The 19,404-nt window shown below is 41.6% G+C and overlaps 1 protein-coding gene and 1 non-coding gene across 11 annotated transcripts in view; one reads left to right on the plus strand and one right to left on the minus strand.

Annotated features, from left to right (window-relative positions):
• Window positions 1–171: 171 nt before the first annotated feature.
• LOC128100182 (U6 spliceosomal RNA) lies at window positions 172–277 on the minus strand. The gene has a single exon (XR_008214700.1). It is a non-coding gene; the product is annotated as a U6 spliceosomal RNA (small nuclear RNA).
• A 4,946-nt stretch (window positions 278–5,223) lies between these two features.
• Window positions 5,224–19,404, plus strand: part of Luc7l2 (LUC7 like 2, pre-mRNA splicing factor) — a 64,134-nt gene continuing 49,953 nt past the window's right edge. For 2 of the 10 annotated variants that reach the window (XM_052720911.1, XM_052720905.1), the window contains exons 1-2: window positions 12,437–12,543; window positions 19,292–19,359. Coding sequence is in view for 3 of the 10 variants with exons in the window: in XM_052720904.1 (XP_052576864.1) it covers window positions 5,630–5,690 (61 nt within the window). In the remaining 7 variants the exon portion in view is untranslated. The other 8 variants (XM_052720903.1, XM_052720913.1, XM_052720904.1 and 5 more) reach the window with 8 other exon arrangements.

Raw genomic sequence — 19,404 nt, forward strand, 5'->3', positions numbered from 1 at the left:
AAATAGACAATTTTTAAATTTTGTGGACTGAACAGTTCATAGAAGAAATGATTATGCAATTGCATGATATTTCCTATGTTATAAATAGCAATTTGCATTCACTAAGAAATATTTAACTCTAGTCAAAAGTGTAGAAATATAACTACTAAAATTATAATTTTACCTGATTAAAAAAATATGAAACACTTCACAAGTTTGCATGTCCTCTTTGTGCAGGGCCATACTAATCATCTCTGTATTGTTCAGTTTTATCGTTAAGTCCTACAGAAGCAAGCACCATTGATAATCTTTTGGTTGAACTTTTAAACTATCCTAAATGATCCTTTTACTTCAAATGTCCTTAATTTCATAACTAAAATTATTTTCTATAAACCACCAACTCTTATTTGTGCTGTGCCTTCTCTTTATTGTGTATGTGAGGGGTGTTCCCTGCCCTCAAGAAACTAGACATACTCTTAGACCAAAGACCATGTCTCAGTCATCTTTGTATTCTTCAAAGCACTTTCTACCCACATAGCATGTATTGAGTTGGTGTTATTGAATGCATGACCTAGTTTACTCTGTAGAATTATAATCAGAACAACACAACCATTGAAAAGGTATTTCTTTAACAATTTTTTTTTCTTTTGGTTTTTTGAGACAGGGTTTCTCTGTGTAACCCTGGCTGTCCTGGAACTCACAGAGATCCACCTGCCTCTGCCTCGTGAGTGCTGGGATTAAAGGCGTGCGCCGCCGCCGCCGCCACCGCCGCCACCGCCCGGCCGCCACGCTTTCATTGTATTTATGTTTGTGTGTGTGTGAATGTGGGCACCTGTGGAGTCAGTGGCCAACTTTTCTGAGTTGGTTCTGAGGACTGACCTCGGGTTGTTAGGCTTGCACAACAAGCACCTTTACGCACTCAGCCACTTTGTCCACCTTCAACACAAGGTCCTGTTAGTTCAGGCTGGCCCTTAACTCAGTAGGATGCCAGGGCACTTTGGATTTCTGTTCATCTTGTCTTAGTCTCCCAAATAGCTGGGATCTGAGGATACTACCACACAAATTGTAATTTCTTTTTTTTGAGGCAAGTTCACATGTCACTTGGGTTGGTGGACTCACTCTGAGGCCAAGGCTGGCTTTGACCTTCTGGTCTTCATGCTGCTGCTTCTCAATGCTACAGACATTTGTCACCAGCATTGGCTGTTTGCTTGCTTGCTTTTTTTTGTTTGTTTTTTTGATGAACGATTATCATTGAGCTCCTAGCAGAATGAAGAAAAATGTATACCTCAACACCCCCAAAATTCAAGTAACTAACATCAAGGAGTGAGGACAAACTGAAAACTGACCTCTTGGGAATAGTGGAATGAAAAATTATCTGCTAGTGCAACAGAGTAAACATCTTACTAGCAGGCTAGAACAGAAGCAAACTCAAGTAGGGGAAGTTCGTTCCTCTAAAGAAGACTCTTGCAGGTCATATAGGACAGCGTCTTATAACTTACAACTCTTGGTTAAAGGGCAAAGCAACTGTAGATAGGCGGAGTGAGTCTGGAAGCATTCCAGAGAAACTTGATTAAGAACACACTACTGCTGAGCTGTAATCTCAGCACTTGAAAGATGGAGCAAGATGACCACTGAAGGGTATCTTCAGCTACATAGCAAGTTTAAGGCCAGCCTGGGCCCCGTCTGACAAAATCCAAAAACAGTTGGGCATAGTATTGATCACCTTTAATCCCAGCACCTGGGAAGCAAAGGCAGGTGGATCTCTATGAGTTTGAGGGAAGCCTGGTCTACAGAGTGAGTTCCAGGCCAGCCAGGGTTACATACTGAGACCCTATTTTAAACTAAACCAGCCAACCAACCAAACCAAAAAGCAACACTCCTCCCCACCCCAAACCAAACAAGGCAGTGGTGTAGATTCAGTTTCTGGGCTTCAGTTTGCAGAACCTAAAGAAAATTTCAAACAAAAACAAATGATCCCGAATGGAAAGGCAGAGGTGTCAGAAGGAATGAAAAGGAAAGTAAGTGAATATATGGACACTGAGCAGTGAAACTTGGTTGGAAACAAAATGTCAGGAGTTGGCTGCAGCTCAATGACAGAAGGTATGTTCAGCATGCTCAAGACCCTGGAATTGGGGGCAGTAAGATGGCTCAACAGATAGAGACACGCTACCAGGCCTGACGACCTAGCTTTGTTTCCTGAGTCACATGGTAGCGGACAGTCAGCTCTGAAAGTTGCCCTCTGGTCCCTACACTCAAACTGTAGCACACAAAATAAATGTTTCCTTGTTGTTGGGTTGTTAAAATGTTCTTTTAATTAGATTAAACCCTACAAACCAGAACACCTGGTAACAAGGCATAGACAAGCAGCTCTCTTTGAGTTACTGGCCAGCTTGGTCTAAGTCAGTTCTAGGCCAGCCACAGCTACATGGTGAGGTACTGTCTCAAACAAACAAAACCCAAAAAGCCCCTCAAACAGTTACTCAGTATTTTACCAAGGATGTCTTTTTCAGGATAATACTGTATTTGTAATAGTGCATCTCTCTAGAATATATTTAATTTGTACAGTTTTCTACTATTGTACATCAATTTCCTTTAAAATTTTTTTATGCATACGACTGTTTTAACTCAATGTATGTATGTGCATATGTATGCTTGGTGCCTTTGGAGGCCAGAAGAGAATATCAGATCCTCTGGCACTGGAGTTAGAGGGTTATGAGCTGTCATGTGGGTGATGGGAACTGAGGACTTGGGTCCTCTACAGCCAGTGCTTTTATTTATTTGTTTTTTTTTTTTTTTTTTTTTTTTTTTTTTTTTTTTTTTTTTTTTTTTTTGAGACAGGGTTTCCTTGTGTAGTTTTGGTGCCTGTCCTGGATCTTGCTCTGTAGACCAGGCTGGCCTCAAACTAAGAGATCCGCCTGGCTCTGCCTCCTGAGTGCTGGGATTAAAGGTGTGCGCCACCACCGCCCGGCTATTTTTGTTTTTTGAAGCAGGTCCGTGGTAACTTTGGAGTCTGTCCTGGAACTCGCTTTGTAGACCAGGCTGGCCTCGAACTCACAGAGATCCGCCTGCCTCTGCCTCCCTTTGAGTGCTGGGATTAAAGGCATGCGGCACAGCCAGTGCTTCAAATCGCTAAAGCTCTCTCCAGCTCCTCTTGTACAATTTTCAAATGATATCTGCAAGTATTCGGAGATGTTTAGAATTTAGAGTTTTTGAACCAGACATTGTGGTACCTGCTTAATTGTGGTGTAGCTAAGGCTGGATTGCAAGTTTCAGGGCAGCTTGATTGAGCTATACAGTGTAAGGAATAAGTCATTTGGTCCATTGCTAGATAAAGCTTGTTTTAGAATCATGGATAAGCAGGAGGCACTAGGCCCCTATATTCCCTAGCTGGCAGCTAGGTGCCTGTCCTGTCTAGGCCCTCTCAGTTGATCCAAGGGTTGAAAAGTTACAGTTGGTCAACTACCCAACTGGGCTCAGAAATCAGAAGGAATCTTGGGCTACAAGACATTCACTGGATGTTTTTTGTCTTTTTTTGTTTTTTAAGACAGGGTTTCCCTGTGTGGCTGAGGCTTGTCCTGGAACTCACTCTGTAGCCCAAGCTGGCCTTGAACTCAGAGTTTCGCCTGCCTCTGCCTCCTGAGTGCTGGGATTAAAGGCGTGCGCCACCACTGCCCAGCTGGATGTTTTGTGTCTTGAACCAAAAGACTGAGGAATTTGGGGAAGGGGAATATTAAAATTTAGGAAGATTTTTATGTCCCTAAAGAATTCAGCCAATGAAAACTAAAGGGTGGAGAGACATGCAACAAGGGAATTAAAAAACAAACAAGAACCCAAAACAAAAAAGTTTTATGTCGCCGGGCGGTGGTGGCGCACGCCTTTAATCCCAGCACTCGGGAGGCAGAGCCAGGTGGGTCTCTGTGAGTTCAAGGCCAGCCTGGGCTACCAAGTGAGTTCCAGGAAAAGGCGCAAAGCTACACAGAGAAACCCTGTCTCGAGAAACCAAAAAAAAAAAAAAAAGTTTTATGTCAAATCCGCACTTCAGCTACTTTGCCTTTTGTGTCAGGGTGACGCCCAGCTTTCTGCAGAACTGAAAAATAATGTCTCATTCCCTGTGCTCGCTGAGTCTCCAGCATTCTCATTTTTTTGTTTCTTTTGAACATTCTCACTTATTTAACGAGGACCAATTTTTCTCACAACAGTGACACCCTATCTCAAAAATAGTTCTCTAAATAATTGGTAGCTTTTTTTTTTGTGCAAATTACTGAAGATAACATGACTATCGTTTCTATTGGTCCAGTATTTAATTATACTTAAATTGTTCAATGAGTGTGCAATTGTAATGAAACAGAAAACAAAAACTCCATCATTTCCCTTCCAAGTATCTAGAAAGTAGCGACGTTTCAGCTTAAAAGAATCACCCTATTTTTTTTTCCAGTTTGGAAAACCAGTGTGCAGCCGTGGCCTAGGTATTTCCAGTTGGCTCACTTGGGCCTCACGAGGATGAGTTATTCTGTCACCCCCACCAGCCGTGAGATTAAGAAATCAACTACTATCGCAGTAAGCAAGGCGTAGGAGTGCAGGGTGACAGCCTGCCAAGGAGCTAGGAGGCTGTCTGATGGACCCTGTCCCGGACACGCCGCTGTGTAACATGGCCCACCCCCAGTTCTCACTGCACAGACTCGAATGTAGGCTAGCAGCTTCCAGCTGTCCTAAACGTAGCAAAAGCATCGGGACGCCTGCTTTCCGGTGAGCTGATGTCGCGTGTTATTTCTTGAACCTGACGTGTCCCAGCTAGGACACAGATGAGGGGCAGTGGCAAAAAGCCCGAGGATAAAGGGTTAGGCGTCCTCGGCTCGGGCTGGGCCTTCCTACTGGTTCGCGATTCCGCCAGCATGCGTCGGGAACGCACCAACCCTGAGAACTTCCGCCGAACTACTTACTCCGACTCGCTCTAAGCTTGGCACTTGCTAATTTGGGGCTGGGCCGCCAGCGCAGCAAGCAGAGAGGGCCTAGATGACCCGCAGTCTGCAGCGCAGGGCTTAGCGCCCGGGGCCGACCAGGCACCAGAGTGGGCTAAAAGAGCAACGTTCTCGCGAGACCTGGGCTCGGAGGGGGCGGGGCCAGCGCGCGTGCACGCGCCCAGCGGCCGTTAGGGCGGAACCCTTCGCGGGAGGGGCAGGGCGGGGCGAAGCCAGCTGGAAGACGATTGGCCGAACCCCCACGGGAAACGACACGGCGCGAGCAGCGTGCGCGCTCCCGTCGCGGTGGCGGCGGTGGCGAGCGGCGTCAGAGCTCGCTAGGGGGGGTTGACGGCTTCTGGCGGGTGTCGGTGTCAAGAGGAGGCGAGAGTCGGCTAGCCCGTGTCGCGTCTGTCTCTGGAACCTGGCGGAGAGTGAGGACACGAGGGCTCGCTCTTGAAGCGGCTGCCATCTTCCACGTCCACGCCGTCGTGAGGAGCGCAGCCCGGACTGTCCCGCGACCCCTCCGACTCCCCACTCGCAGGCCTCGAGGCCGCGGCGGCCACCGAGACAGCGCCGCACCTCCCCCACCCCTTCCCCTCGTTCCCCCGCCCGCCAGGGCCCGGTCGGCGCCCCACCCCCGTCCGCTCGCTCGCTCGCCCGCCCGCCCGCCCGCCCGCTACGTCGCCGCCATGTCGGCGCAGGCCCAGATGCGCGCGATGCTGGACCAGCTAATGGGCACCTCCCGGGACGGTAAGTCGCTGCCAGAGCCCTGGGGGTGGGGGAGGGGACGCGGCCGGTGAAGGGAAGGCCGCCGAGGGAGCACCTGGGCGCGCGCGTGCGGTTGAGTAAGGGGCTCCCAGATTGGTAACACGAGGTCCCGGGCTCCCATCCGGTCCAATCAGGGCTTGGCAGGCGGGCTTGGGGGCGGTGACTGTGCGGATTGGCGGGAACGGCTGCCAATGGGGCGAGGCGGGGCCTGGAAGCAGAAAGGAGAGTTTGTGCCTTTTGCTGTTGACTTGGCCGGCTTTGGGAGATCCCAAGGCTGTCTTGCGTAGTGGGGCGGTCAGTTTTGACTGTTGGCTAGGAACCCGCGGAGCGCTGCGGCCTCCGCCCCCAGCTCCAGCTCCCTTACCCTGGGCTTTCGGATTACCCCTCGCCGCCGTCCTCTAGAGTGTGGAGAGAAGCACCCCCTCCCTCCTGGGTCTTTGAAACCTTCACTAAAAACCCCCAGTTCCAGGGACACTTCGTCGAACCCTACAGAATCAACTTTTTTTTTTTTTTTGATGGAAAATCTGACCCAAACCATGGTTTCTTAAATTGGGCGTGTTTGACCCCATTTTGTAAGTTGAAAAGTGTTTAGGCCTATTTTTTTCCCCGAGAGACCTCCATTTTGTTAGACAACCTAATAGAGGCTTTCTTAGTCAATATTGACTAATTTTCCATGTACCCTAAACAGAACTAATTTGGAAATTTGTTGCCCACTGGACTAGAATTGAAGGAAACAAAGGGCTTTTTAAAATGCAGTTAGATTAGAATTCTTATAGAGAGTTATCTACGTGTTGGATTATCCTTTGTTCTAGATAATTTCTGAAGTGATGAAATGTTGCTTTTGGGGGATAATTAGTATTGTACTTTCAAAATAAGTTCAGTACTTAAAAACCAATCCAAATCCTGGCTTTAAAACATTTTTTTGATAAGTTGTTTGACTTACTAGAATAGACATACATAAATTTGTTGAGTGCTTTGCCGAAAAATACGGGAGAAGATAAAACCTATTTCAAATCTTTTTAGCAATACTTATACAGCTTTCAGTGAGTGGTTAAGTTTTAATAAAAACTCACTGGCAACTTTTCTTAATAGGACATTAAGACGAATGGGGTGGATAACAGATTTATTCTATATAGAGGAGGGAAAAATTGGAAAGAACATAAGATTTGTATGTAGTAAGTAAGTAATCCCTTGAAAGTTAACATTAATTAAAAATACCACTGGGGTAACCTAACTTTTCATATTTGGGTAGGATATTTACAATTGCAGCATGTCTTAACATGTTCCTTTTCATCATGAGTGAGGGTATTTAGAAGGGGCTTCATACAGGATCTTAACAGTTCATCTTTGTAATAAAGTTTTAGAAACTTTGAGGCTTACTTTATGCAGTCCTTTTAATTTGGATGGATGCCATTATTGGTATCTTTTGCATAGATAGGATTCCCTTATATTTCTCCAGAGTGTAGTTGGATCAAGCTATGACCTGTCAAGGTAACAATTCTCTGATAACAGCCCCTCTAGCATTGCAAAACTGAACTATTACAATATGTACATATATGTATAAATTTCCTTCTGTATAGTCTCAGCAGGAAGCTGGATTCTTAAAAGTCATTGTATTTAAATTTGTATTTGTGTCTCTGTCCCTGGATTTTTTTTTTTTTTTTTGCCCTCCAGACCAATGAATTTATGGATGAACTCATGTTTATGAGTAGACAATAGTATTTCGTTGAAATGATTCTATTTTCAGTGCTGTATTGAATCAGAAGAAACATTAATTCTGGCCTGGTGGGAACCTGAGGCAGGAGGATTTCAGTGAGTTCAAGGCTAGCCTAGGCTACATAGTTACTGGCTAGCCTGAATTAGGGCAAGACCCTGCCTCAGCAACAACAAAAGAGGAACAACTACATGTATGGAAAAGTCGAAAGAAATGATTGAACATTTAGCCAGGCGTGGTAGTGCAGTGAGACCTTAGTCCAATAAAACAGAAAAGAAAGACTCTTTTTAGATACCCTTATTCTTTCGTATATGTAAGATAATACAGTACGTTTCCTTCTTATTACATGTTTAATGAATTTGTAATTCAGGACCTTGAAATAAAATCAGAATTAAAAAAATTTTTTTTTGGCGTACAGTAAACTTAAAGTTATCTAAGGATAGGGAAGCATAGTTATATCACTGAATAGTATCATGTCATTTGAACCATATAATGGAAAACCTTGTGTTACACACATGGACAGCTTACCAAAAATGCTGTTGTGTGTTTGGCTTTAAGAGGTGGAAATGGGGACCCAGAAAGTGGGAGAGAGATGAAAAAGGTAGGTGAGGTTGAGTATTTAAAGGAGCTTTGATTTTGTTTGTTTGTTTGTCCCTGTAGACTAACTATAAATAGACTCTTTTGGGTAGTGGTACCTAAGGTGGCAATTATCCCCTTATCCTTTAGTGTGGAATTTGTGAAGGAATCTGAAATGGTAAAGGAATCCTGGGTCTCTGGGAAAATGTTGCTCCCCCTTTCCAAAGATTACTTCCCCCTCACTTTTCTAAAAGAGTTTTAATTCCTTTTTAAATTGCTTGGAGATCTAAGACTCTTGGTTAAGTGCATCTTTCTTCAGTCATTTAAATCAGCTATCTCTTAGGAGACTCATTAGAATCCTTAGGAATAGGAATTACGGTGGTAGGAAAATAAGGTAAATTCGGATTACTGGGCACTTGAAGAAAGGATAGTCCTTGGTGAGTGGGGGGATTTGGACAGTCAGAAGGGCAGCATGGTGGAATTGGGAGGTTGGGCAGGGGGATGACCAGGAGGTGGGAGAGAAATGCATAAGGGAGATGGGAGGGCCAAAGACAAACTTTGCCTTCTTTGCAATTTTGCCTAGGGCCCTGGTGGTGGCAACCGCCTGTGTGCCACTGAAAATCGTGCCGATGCCTGGCATACTGCATAAATGGAAGCAGGGTACCGCGTGAGTTGAAACATTGGTCACACTATATAAAGTTTGTATATGTGAATCAGTGTAACTCAAACCCATGTAACTGGGGGTCTGTCTATATTTGGAATTTTCTAATAAGACATCGTAAGTTAAGGAAAAGAACACTGGGCTGAGATTCAGGAGACCTGGTTTCTAATTAGAAGCTTGGGTAAGTCACATAACCTTTTTGCTTCAATCAAGTTAAGTCTATAATTTGTTATATGGGAAGCCATATAATTTCCTATGTTAATACTAAAAATGTTAGTTTTTTTTTTAGAAAAGAATCACAAGTAGATACCCATTACTAGTATGTTATCTCAATTTTAAGATTAATTACATTTTTAAAAATCTCTGTCTTAGAAAAGAGAGAGATAATTTCTTTTTCCTGAACATATTTCAGATAATAGCAGGAAGGACCACGTAGGAAATTTAAATAAACATTTTGTGAATTGTTTTTGTGTCAGTTGAGAAAAAGCAGTTCGGTGCCCTTCGAAGACCATGGTCATTTTGACTAGATTGGATTAATTGCAAGAATGACCCTTGGCATGGCATAATGCCTCTTTGTGAGCACATAGTTTGTATAAGTCTCTGGCCATGATTCCAGAAAGACTGGTACAACTAATGTGAACTAAACAAAATTGGGGTGGACAGGAACACCCCCACCCCCAGTGGTAGGGATCAAACTCTGGGCCTTGCATATGCTAGGGAAGCTCTGAACCACTGAACTGTACCCATAGACCTAGGACCTGTGCCTAGATTACATCCTAAATATAGAAGTATGAAGGTACAGAAGGTTGTTCTGAAAGTACCATGTTTTAAAATTGCTTTAAATGGGAGCACAAACCATTTCTGAAAGGTTAAAATGAACAAGAATGATGGTGTATCATCAGATGTGCCTTGGAAGCCAACCTATAGACCCAAAAGTGTAGATCATAGAAATAAAATTTGTGGTATCATCCATGATGATGGGCTGTTTTGATCAGACTAAGTTGCCTACAGCTGGGGATGTATCTCAGTGGTAGAGTACTTTCTTAGCATGTGCAATGACCTATAGATTCAACCTTGAGCACTACAACCCTCCCTTCTGTCTCTCCTGGGCGGCAGAAGTAGCTCTGTGTCTCCAGCAGGGTTCTGCTTTGCCTGCCAGGTGTGTCAGTCAATGTTTCTGGAGTAGTTAGACCATTATTGCTGTTCATGGGGCTCTTCTTTGATCCTAGCATTTGGGAGGCCGAAGCAAGAGGATCAAGAGTGTCCCAGACTCAGCTACATAGTTAATTTGAGGCTGCCCTAGGCTTCATGAGACATCATCTCAAAAAGCCGAATCAACAAAGCACCAGAATTTTTTTTAGGAATTTTAGCTATTTGGGGTAGTAATTTTACTGAGCTGTATGATAATACTTCCTCAGTTATTACAGGATGCTAATCTTAACTGCTAATCAGTTATATAATGTGTGATAACATAAAATTGAAAGGAAAATGCAGTTCAGAAAGTAATTTACCTGTTCCTAACACAAGTTTAATAAAACTTAATACATCTACATCTATGTAGAACATTATTGCCTTTCTGCAAAATTATTGAATCAAAAATTTTTAGTGTTTTTTTCCCCGTGAATTATCTTCATTGTAAAATCATCTTTATTGTAATTTGTGTTTCTCTTGTCATCAACACATATTCTCTTAATTTTTTCTCATTTTAATGATTCATATCTTGGTCAGTTGTAAGCCATCCTTTTATTATACTTGGTTCATTTCATTTTAAGTATAAAGTATAGCCTTTAATGTACAAATACACATTTATAAAACACAATAATAGGATATGTCATAGTCTAGAGCATGTACATTCTTTAACATAAGAAATTTTAGCAAACCTAAGGCCAGTTTTCCTGTGTCTGTAACTACTTGATTTTTGTCAGTGTTCAGGAGTCTCCAAAACATTGTAAGCTCTATTAGCACTTGGATAGTGAATCACTTAGTTTCGCCCCTCATTTTGCATTTTGAACTCTAAATAATATTTCTATCTACAGAGCAGCCCAGAAAACTAAAAATCTCACCTCATAGAACCCTGTTGTCTTGGAATCTCTGCAGTTATTTAGCACTCCTCAAGTAAGCCTATGTTTCTGAGACAATATTTCAGGTAAAAAAAAAAAAAAAAAAAACAGAAGAAAAATAATTTGGTGTGTATGTGCAAGCACTGTAAGTGGCAAGTGTGTTTCTAGGTAAAGGAGGATGTTACCTAAGGATAAAAAGTGTTTCGGACGGGGACTACAAAAGCAAGTACGTGTCATAGTCATGCTCAGGTTCATTGAATCATTGTTCAGTAACATGCTTCTTATAGTGAAACTTGAAGTTGCTGAGAGTTCAGACAAGCCCTAGGACTGAACACACAGAGTTGGCTTAACACTAAATGAAGGTCAGTAAGTGTGGCAAGACTAGGTAAATGAGCCGGGCAGTGGTGGCGCACACCTTTAATCCCAGCACTCGGGAGTCAGAGGCAGGCGGATCTCTGAGTTTGAGGCTAGCCTGGGCTATAGAGTAAGTTCCAGGACAGCCAGGACTGTTTCACAGAGAATCCCTGTCTCGAAAAACCAAAAGAAAAAGACTAGGTAAATGAGATAGATGAGCTTCCAGCTGGACATAGTGACACGTACAATCACTTGAGGGGCTGAAGGAGGAGTACCTAGAATTCCAGGCTGGACTACGGAGTGAGAGCCTGTCACAACACCCCCCCCCCCCAAAAGAAAAGGTGAAATTTTAAACATGGAAGGATTACATTTGTAATCCTCTACCACTTGGGGGGCTGAAGCAGGAAGATAGTGAGTTTGAGGTCAGCCGAGGTTACAAATAAAAAAAGATGCCTGAAGCAGGTCAGTGCTGCTGCTTTTGAGGAAACAGACAGTTCTACCCACCCTAATCAGTTTACGAAGAAATTGTAGACTAAGAAGATGAAAGAAGTTGGAACATCTTGTTGGAAAAAAATGAGGGAGAGAAACAGGGTAAGTTTCTGACAGGAATCTTATGGCTTTAGCATCCCCGCTTCCCCACCACACACACACACACACACACACACACACACACACACACACACACACACACACAAAAAAAAAAAAATCTGTTCCTTTTTGGTTGTGGGTGGGTATGTGTCTGTGTATGCATGTGTGCATTCAGGTATGTATGTGTAGAGGTCAGAGAACACTTCTGGTGTTGTCACCCTGACCATTGACCTGAGGTCTACCTGTCTGTGTCTCTCTAGGCAGGTTGGCATTTACACGTGTATACCACTGTGGATAACTTCTTTCTTTTTACATGGGTTCTAGGGATCAGACTTGTGCTTGTAAGAAAAGCACTTTAGCCATGAAGTTATGCTCCAGCTGTTTGTTTTGTACTGGTCTTGGGACGCCTAGAGTCAGGCAATCCTGTAATCTTAGCTTCCCAAATAGCTGGGACTACAGGCATGCACCATTGGTCTGCTCTTGTTCTTTTGGGTTTAAATGATCATTTACTAGCAGCTACTTGGGTCGAAATGTGAAGGCAAGGCTAAAATAGATTAATTTTGTAGGTAGGATTATTGAGGATATAGAGGAAAGTAGTAGTGTCTTAAAAATTAAAGTTTACATCTTGTTTTTGATTTAGCTGAATAACTTAATGTTAGAAAGTAACATACAGTTCAGTCAATTGATTAAATGTCATATTTTGTTAACATTGGCCAGAAAAAGAACCTAACTTTTTTTTTTTTGTAGAAAACACTCTATTGACCCATATGTTCTAATTTAGTTGTGAACCATGTACAACTGATGTTTGACCTATTTGACTCAACGTGAAAAGAATTTAACCAGCTGCCCTTGCTGAATCTTTTGTCCTGTCTCAAGAATATGGTAAATTGTTTGTTTTTATTTTCTTGAGACCTCAGATTTCTGTAGGCCTCAATTTTATATTTTAGAGTTAAACTATCCAAAGCTTTGCCTTTCAGTAGGGAGGGTGGATATTTATGGAGGGTGCATACTGTACCAAGTTTTGTGTTGTATTCTGTCCTGCTGTCTATATATTATGCCCTTTGCAGTTAGTGCTTGAAGATGTTTTAAATAAAGGGTTAGTTCTATGGCTTCCTGCTTTTTATAAACTTATTTTTAGAAGTAGGAGTTCTTATAACCCAGGATGACCTTGAACTTCTGATCTTCCTGCCTCTGTCCTGAGAATGCTGGAATTATATGCATGGACTCTCACAGCCAGTTTTATGTGGTGCTGGGTATCAAACTGAGGGCTTCATGCATTCTTGGCAAGCACTTTACAGGTAATTCATTTGGCCAGATATAATGGCTCATACCTCTAATCCTGCCTAGTGGGAGGCTGAGCAGGAGCATTTCTGTGTTTGAGGCCAGCCTGAGCTATAGAATGAGACTGTCTCAAACTTCAACCCCCTCTCCCCCCATCAGAAACATTTCGTAGGCTACTGTTCTGGGTCACAGTGTGTCCCAGACTAGCCACAGTTGCATTCCTGTCGCTTTAGAAATTCATTTACTAACACCCCCCCCCCCCCCCCCCCCACACACACACACAGTTTTCTCTTTGTAGCCCTGGCTGCCCTGGAATTCACTCTGTAGACCAGGCTGGCCTTGAACTCTTAGAGATCTGCCTGTCTCTGTTGGGATTAAAGGCACATGCCACCACTGCCCAGCTCAAATTCTTGTTCTTTTTTTCTTCTACTTTTTTTTCGAGACAGGGTTTCTCTGTGTTGTTTTAGTGCCTGTCCTGGATCTTCCTCTGTAGACCAGGCTGGCCTGGAACTCGCAGAGATCCGCCTGGCTCTGCCTCCCAAGTGCTGGGATTAAAGGCGTGCCCCACCCCTGCCTGGCTCAAATTCTTATTCTTGAGGTGGAGGCCAGCAATCTATGTTTAAGATATTTTACAATGATTGTTGTTGTTGTTTGTTTGTTTGTTTTTTTGAGACTAAGTCTGTGTGACCATGGAACTCCTTATGTAAACTAGGCTGGCCTAGAACAGAGATCCAACTCTCTCTGTGTCCTGAGTACTGAGTATTAAAGGCATGAGACACTATGCCAGGCTCTTACAGTTTTGATGCAACTAAAAGTTCAAGAAACCCTATTATAGATAAATGTTTCCCACCCTTACTGTTTTTGTTGTTGTTGTTGTTGTTTTGTATTAATTTTTTTTTTCTGTTTTTTCAAGACATTTTCTCTTTGTAGCCCTGGCTGTCCTGAAACTTGCTCTGTAGACCAGGCTGGCCTTGAACTCAGAGAGATCTGCCTGCCTCTGCCTCCCGAGTGTTGAGATTAAAGGTGTGCACCACCATCACCTGACTTAGTATTTTTTCTTTGTCAGCTAACTTTCTAAAAATTTTAAGTTTTGTATATGTGTGCTTGCAAGCATTTGGTGGGGTGGTGCTGGGGATCGGACCCATGGTCTTCTGCAAAACTAGGCAAGCACTCCATTACTTGTGCTATACTATATTTCAGCACTTGGTTGTTGTTTTTTCTTTTTCTTTTTTTTTTTTTTTTCCGGTTTTTCAAGGCAGGGTTTCTCTGTGTAGCTTTGGTGCCTGTCCTGGATCTCACTCTGTAGACCAGGGTGGCCTTGAACTTAAAGAGATCTGCCTAACTCTGCCTCCTGAGTGCTGGGATTAAAGGTACGTGCCTCCACTGCCTGGCTTAATTTTTTTTTTTTAAGATTTATTTTTATTTTATGTGCATTGGTGTTTGGCCTGCATGTATGTCTGTGAGGGCGTTGAATCCCCTAGAAGTGGAGTTACAGACAATTGTGAGCTGCCACGTGGGTGCTGGGAATTGAGCTTGGATCCTCTTGAAGAGCAGCCAGTGCTCTTAACCACTGAGCCATCTCTCCAGCCCCATGGTCCTGTTTCTTTAAGCAGTTGGCATTACAGGCCTGTGCCTCAAAGCCCTGCTTAATTAAGTTAATTTTAGAAAGACATTTGTATTGCCATAAAAACAAATACAGATAGAAAGGTATTGTCATAATGATACAGCTAGACTCTGTTTTTGTTTGTTTTTTGGTTTTTGGTTTTTTTTTGAGACAAAGTTTCACTATGTAGTCCTGGCTGGCCTGGAACTCTCAATATAGAACAAGCTGGCCTCAACACAGAGATCTGCAAAACCTCTGGCTCTGAAGTGTTGGGATTAAGGGAATACATCACTATGCCCAGTTTATTAGTTAGACTCTTATCACCTAGAATTCCATATGCTAAAGGTTCGAATTTGTCAGGTATATCAAATAGAATAATATTGCCAAGTGGAAACATCTTTCATGAGTTAATGCTTCTTACTGTCTGGTAAGTATCTTGTTGATGAAATGGAATGACATCCCAAATCATCTTGTGCCAATTCCATATTTTGGAAAATACTGTTCTTAGTATTCATATAAGTTATTTGCCAGTATATTTCCAGCATATATTCAGGCCCATGAGTAGAATTGACTAACCAGAAATAATAAACTTGTGAAATGGAGAGTTTTCAGTCATCTCTAGGGAGGTCATCTAGACCTGCAGAATGAAATTACTTTATTTAGCTTGACTTCTCATTTTTTTTTTAGTATTTTGGTTCATGAGAGTCACCGGTTCTACAAGATGTCACTAATACAGTGGCCGTGTGAAATAGGAACACAGCAATAGAAATCGCAAGGAGAGCATGACTCTAGTTTATGGAAGGGGACAGAGAGGGACATACTTACTTGCTAGGAAAGAGATGATTTATCTTAGGCACTAGAAACTTAATAGTATGATGAATCTGTGTCACAATTTAATTTGTAGTATTAGAATATTTTAGACTGGTTTTTTGATTTTTGTTTTGTTCTTTGTTTTTAAATTTATTTGTGTATGTATGCCTGTTTGTATATGCATCATGTGTATAGTGCCAGAGGAGGGCAGAAAAGGTCATTGGATTCCCTGGAACTGGAGTCACAGGCAGTTGTGACCCGCCTCATGTGGGTGTGGGAAAGCAAGTGTAGGTCCTGCCCAGGAGCGTCCAATTCCTTTAACTGTTGGGGACTATATTTCCAGCCCCATAGTAGTGTTCTGATTGATTGTTTGAAAAACTTTAGGGTATAATTCATTCATAGCAGTAGAATCTCAATTACTTTCCTTGGTATGCCCCAGTTTGCTTTAGTCTTTTGTATTGTTTTGAGATAGGGTTTCTCTGTGAAGTTTTGGCTGCCCTGGAAATCCCTGTATAGATCAAGCTGGCCTCAAAATCACTAAGACCTGCCTGCCTCTATCTCCCAAGTTATTCTTTTTCTTAGAAATTTGAGGTGTAGTTGGTTCATTTTTTTTTTTCCCCCCTCTTGTCTCTGTCTCACCTAAGCTGGCCTTGAATTTAGGTGATCCTTCTGCCTCTGCCTCCTGAGTGCTCGGATCATAGACATGAGCTACTTGTAATCCTAGAGAGACCAAAAATCTAATATGTAAATATTTACAAACACTTACGTTTAAGCGACACATTTTTTTTTAATAGTGATTGTGGTTATTTAATTTTGAAAACAAACACCTATATGAATAAACAAGTAGTAGTTTTGTATATTTTGGTCATATTTTAAAAAGAATGACAGAGTCCCCAGAGACAACCCTTGTGAATGTGATGTATGTTCACAGCTTTTCTGCTGTACTATTCTGTAGGTTCAAGGCTCACTTCTCCATCCTGATGCTGTGTTTTTCATTTTAAATCGTCATTAGGTTGTCACTTGTTTTTCAGTACTGTTTTTTTCTTTCCTTTGTTGATTTTTGATATGGGGATTTTTTTTTTCTTGATGTTTATACTTATTTTGAACAATTGGGGACTTGATTGTTTTTTGAGACAGGGTCTCAAAAGTAGCCCTGATAGCCTGGAACAGCCTCAGGAGTTCTGAGATTAGAGGTGAGCCCCACCACACCTAGCTCTTTGAGGGTCTTTTTAATGGATAAATCAGCCAATCACATCATCTTTGGTTATTTTCAGCTGTTTCTTCAAAGATTGCCTTTAATTTGGATGTAGTGCTGTACATCTGTAATTCCAGCAGCTGAGAAGCTGAGGCAGAAGAATCATAATTTCTAGCTAACCTGGTCTGCATGGTGAGATTCCCTGTCTCAAAAGTAAAAAATAAAAATGGGAGGAAAAGATAGCTTCTATTGCTTCTAATTTTGTATGTAGAAAATTCTAGATAGAAGGAATCAAATAATCAGAGTACAAGTGTTACTTTATCAGAAATGAACAGCAACTCTGATGGAAATAAAGTTTAGTAGGCTGCAACTTTTGACATAAGTGCTAAATTCTGTATAACCTTATTAAAAATATTTTGAGATAAGGTCTCACTCTGTAGCTCCTTAGTCTGCTTTAGAAGTCACTGTGTAGTATCACTATGTTCAAGCTAATGACAGTCCTACTGCCTCAGCCTCCCAAATTCTGAGGCTGCAGGCATGAGGCTTTATGCCTGGCTTTGTGTTAACCTACTTGGCAGTTTAATTCTTAGGTAACAATTCAGGCCTTTGTAATGTCTCTCTTAAATCTGAGAAGTATGCTGATTAAAAAAAAAACTCCTACAGTAGATGTCCCCAAGAATATTTTTGTTATTTGTCAAGACCCTTTGCTTTGTATAATGAGAGAAGACTAGGTTGGAATAGTAGATGAAATGTAGCCTTGGAATTTAGTTTCTTTAGAATTTCTGTTCTTAACGTTGTTGTAAGCCTTTTCTCCAGCTTTATTTTTTAAAATAATTTTGTTACAAGTTTTCATACGTAAGTGATTTAGATTTTTAAAGTTTGTAAAACATCAATAGTCTTTGGTCATATACAGCAGCACTGAAATTACTAGCTGGTGTGGTACATGCTTGTAATTCCAGAAGTTGGAAGACTAGGCCAGAAAGAGTGTGAGTTTGAGATCAGCCAGGGCTGCATTAGTTAAACTTTGCTTCCAACTCTTGTTCCTTCCCTTCAACCCCCGAAAATATTTACTTTTTTTCTTCCTAAAATAAGCATTATATTTAAAAGTTTTTAAGCTTGTCAAGAGGATTATGGTTGGAATTAAACTAGTAGCCATTAGTGATTATTAAAGTATAGAACTGTATTAATCAAAAGACTATAAAGAAATAGTTTTCTAAACTGTGTAAGTAGTCCTATGTTTACATTTTCTGAAGAGAGAGAAAACTGCTACTACTAAGTGTGATTTATACATTCAGAAATATTTTGGCATTCCATTGGAAGACTCATAACTATTGGCTTTTGTATATAAATATCTGATTATATTGTTAAGATGTTGTGAGTCCTTTTATAAAATATAATGTAAATTGCTTAAATATGCTGTAGATCAATCTGAATATATTTATTAAGATAGCATGAAGGGGGAAATAAGTATTTTAAAAAGTAACTACAAAAAATTGGGCATGGTGATGCACCCTATAATCCCAACACTTGGCAGGTGAAAGTGGAAAGAGCAGAAATTCAAAGTCTTCTGGATACATAATGAGTTCTAGGCATCCTGGGCTACAGGAGACTATATGTCTTCCCCCCCTCCCCCCAAATAAAAGTAATTTAGGGGCTGGCAAGGTGACTCTGGTTAAGAGCACTTGCTGCTCTTGTATCAGTTTCCAGTACTCACTTGACAGCTCACAACTGTCTATACTTCAGTTCCAGGGGATTCTGTGCCCTCTTCTCACCTCTGAGAGCACCAGGCACAAGTATGATACACATATATACATGTAGGCAAAATTCATAAAAGTAAAAGTCCAAGTAATTATAAGCTGGGTGTGTTGCTACATACCTATAATCCCAGCACTTGGAGAGGCTGCGGCAGAAGGATCATGAGCCAGCACTAAGCCAGCTTCTCTGTCTCAAAAGCAAAAACTAGTAGCAGAAAGGTTTCTATAGATGCTGTTAAAGGACTTACAAAGATAAATGAGACAAGTAAGGTGCAAGGAGGTCTGTATTATAAGAGTGGTCAGGTTGATTGACTCCTCAGTACAGTAGTCACCTTGGTTCATGTGAAGACACAAGGCTTTAATTGTGCACTTCTTAAATTATCTCCATGCCCTGGAATAGATAAGAGACTGGCCATAGGTTTTTATGTAATTCCTATACTATTATGTGGATGTGCAGCTTATATTGGAAGAAAGGGTATTAATAGCTTGTCTTTGTATTTGGGATTAGGCAAACAAGAAGCTACTCATTTTCAATTCTGTTCTTATTTCTAGCGCTAACTTTCCTATCCCTGAAGGGGTGTAGGTCTTATTTCAGAGGGAAGGAGCCTGTTGTGTCCTAAGCCAACTGAGTGATAAAAGGTCCTAAACACACCTACAGATGGAGATGGTGGACACTCGGCTTGTCATACTAGAAAATGTGGGAGAACTTTCTTGTCCCTGCCTTCATTAATAGAAATGGGATACTTGCATTGCTTTGTATGCTGATGCATTTCCTGCTCTACTCTTTGTTTTCCCTAAGCTGAGCTCTGAGCTAAATCTGTACAAAGAACTATTGACTGCTTTTATATGTAAATTGCTTGCCATTAATGCCTGATGATATACAGTAAGATAGGATTCTGCATACCATTAAATATGTCAAGTATTACAACTTTAAGGTTCTTTTGAAATTATCATACTAAACTCAGTTCACTTTTGCTAACTTCACAGTTGTTGATCACATAGCATGGTCATCCACTCACAGCTTAAAAAAATACAGGGAGCATCGGAGAGAATGGGTAAAGTAAAATTTTGATGTTTTTAAAATAGCACCTAAATTTATG

This window comes from Peromyscus californicus, unplaced genomic scaffold (genome assembly GCF_007827085.1).
Source record: "Peromyscus californicus insignis strain IS unplaced genomic scaffold, ASM782708v3 Scaffold_6__1_contigs__length_162567912, whole genome shotgun sequence".
In the NCBI taxonomy this organism is placed as follows: Eukaryota; Metazoa; Chordata; class Mammalia; order Rodentia; family Cricetidae; genus Peromyscus; species Peromyscus californicus.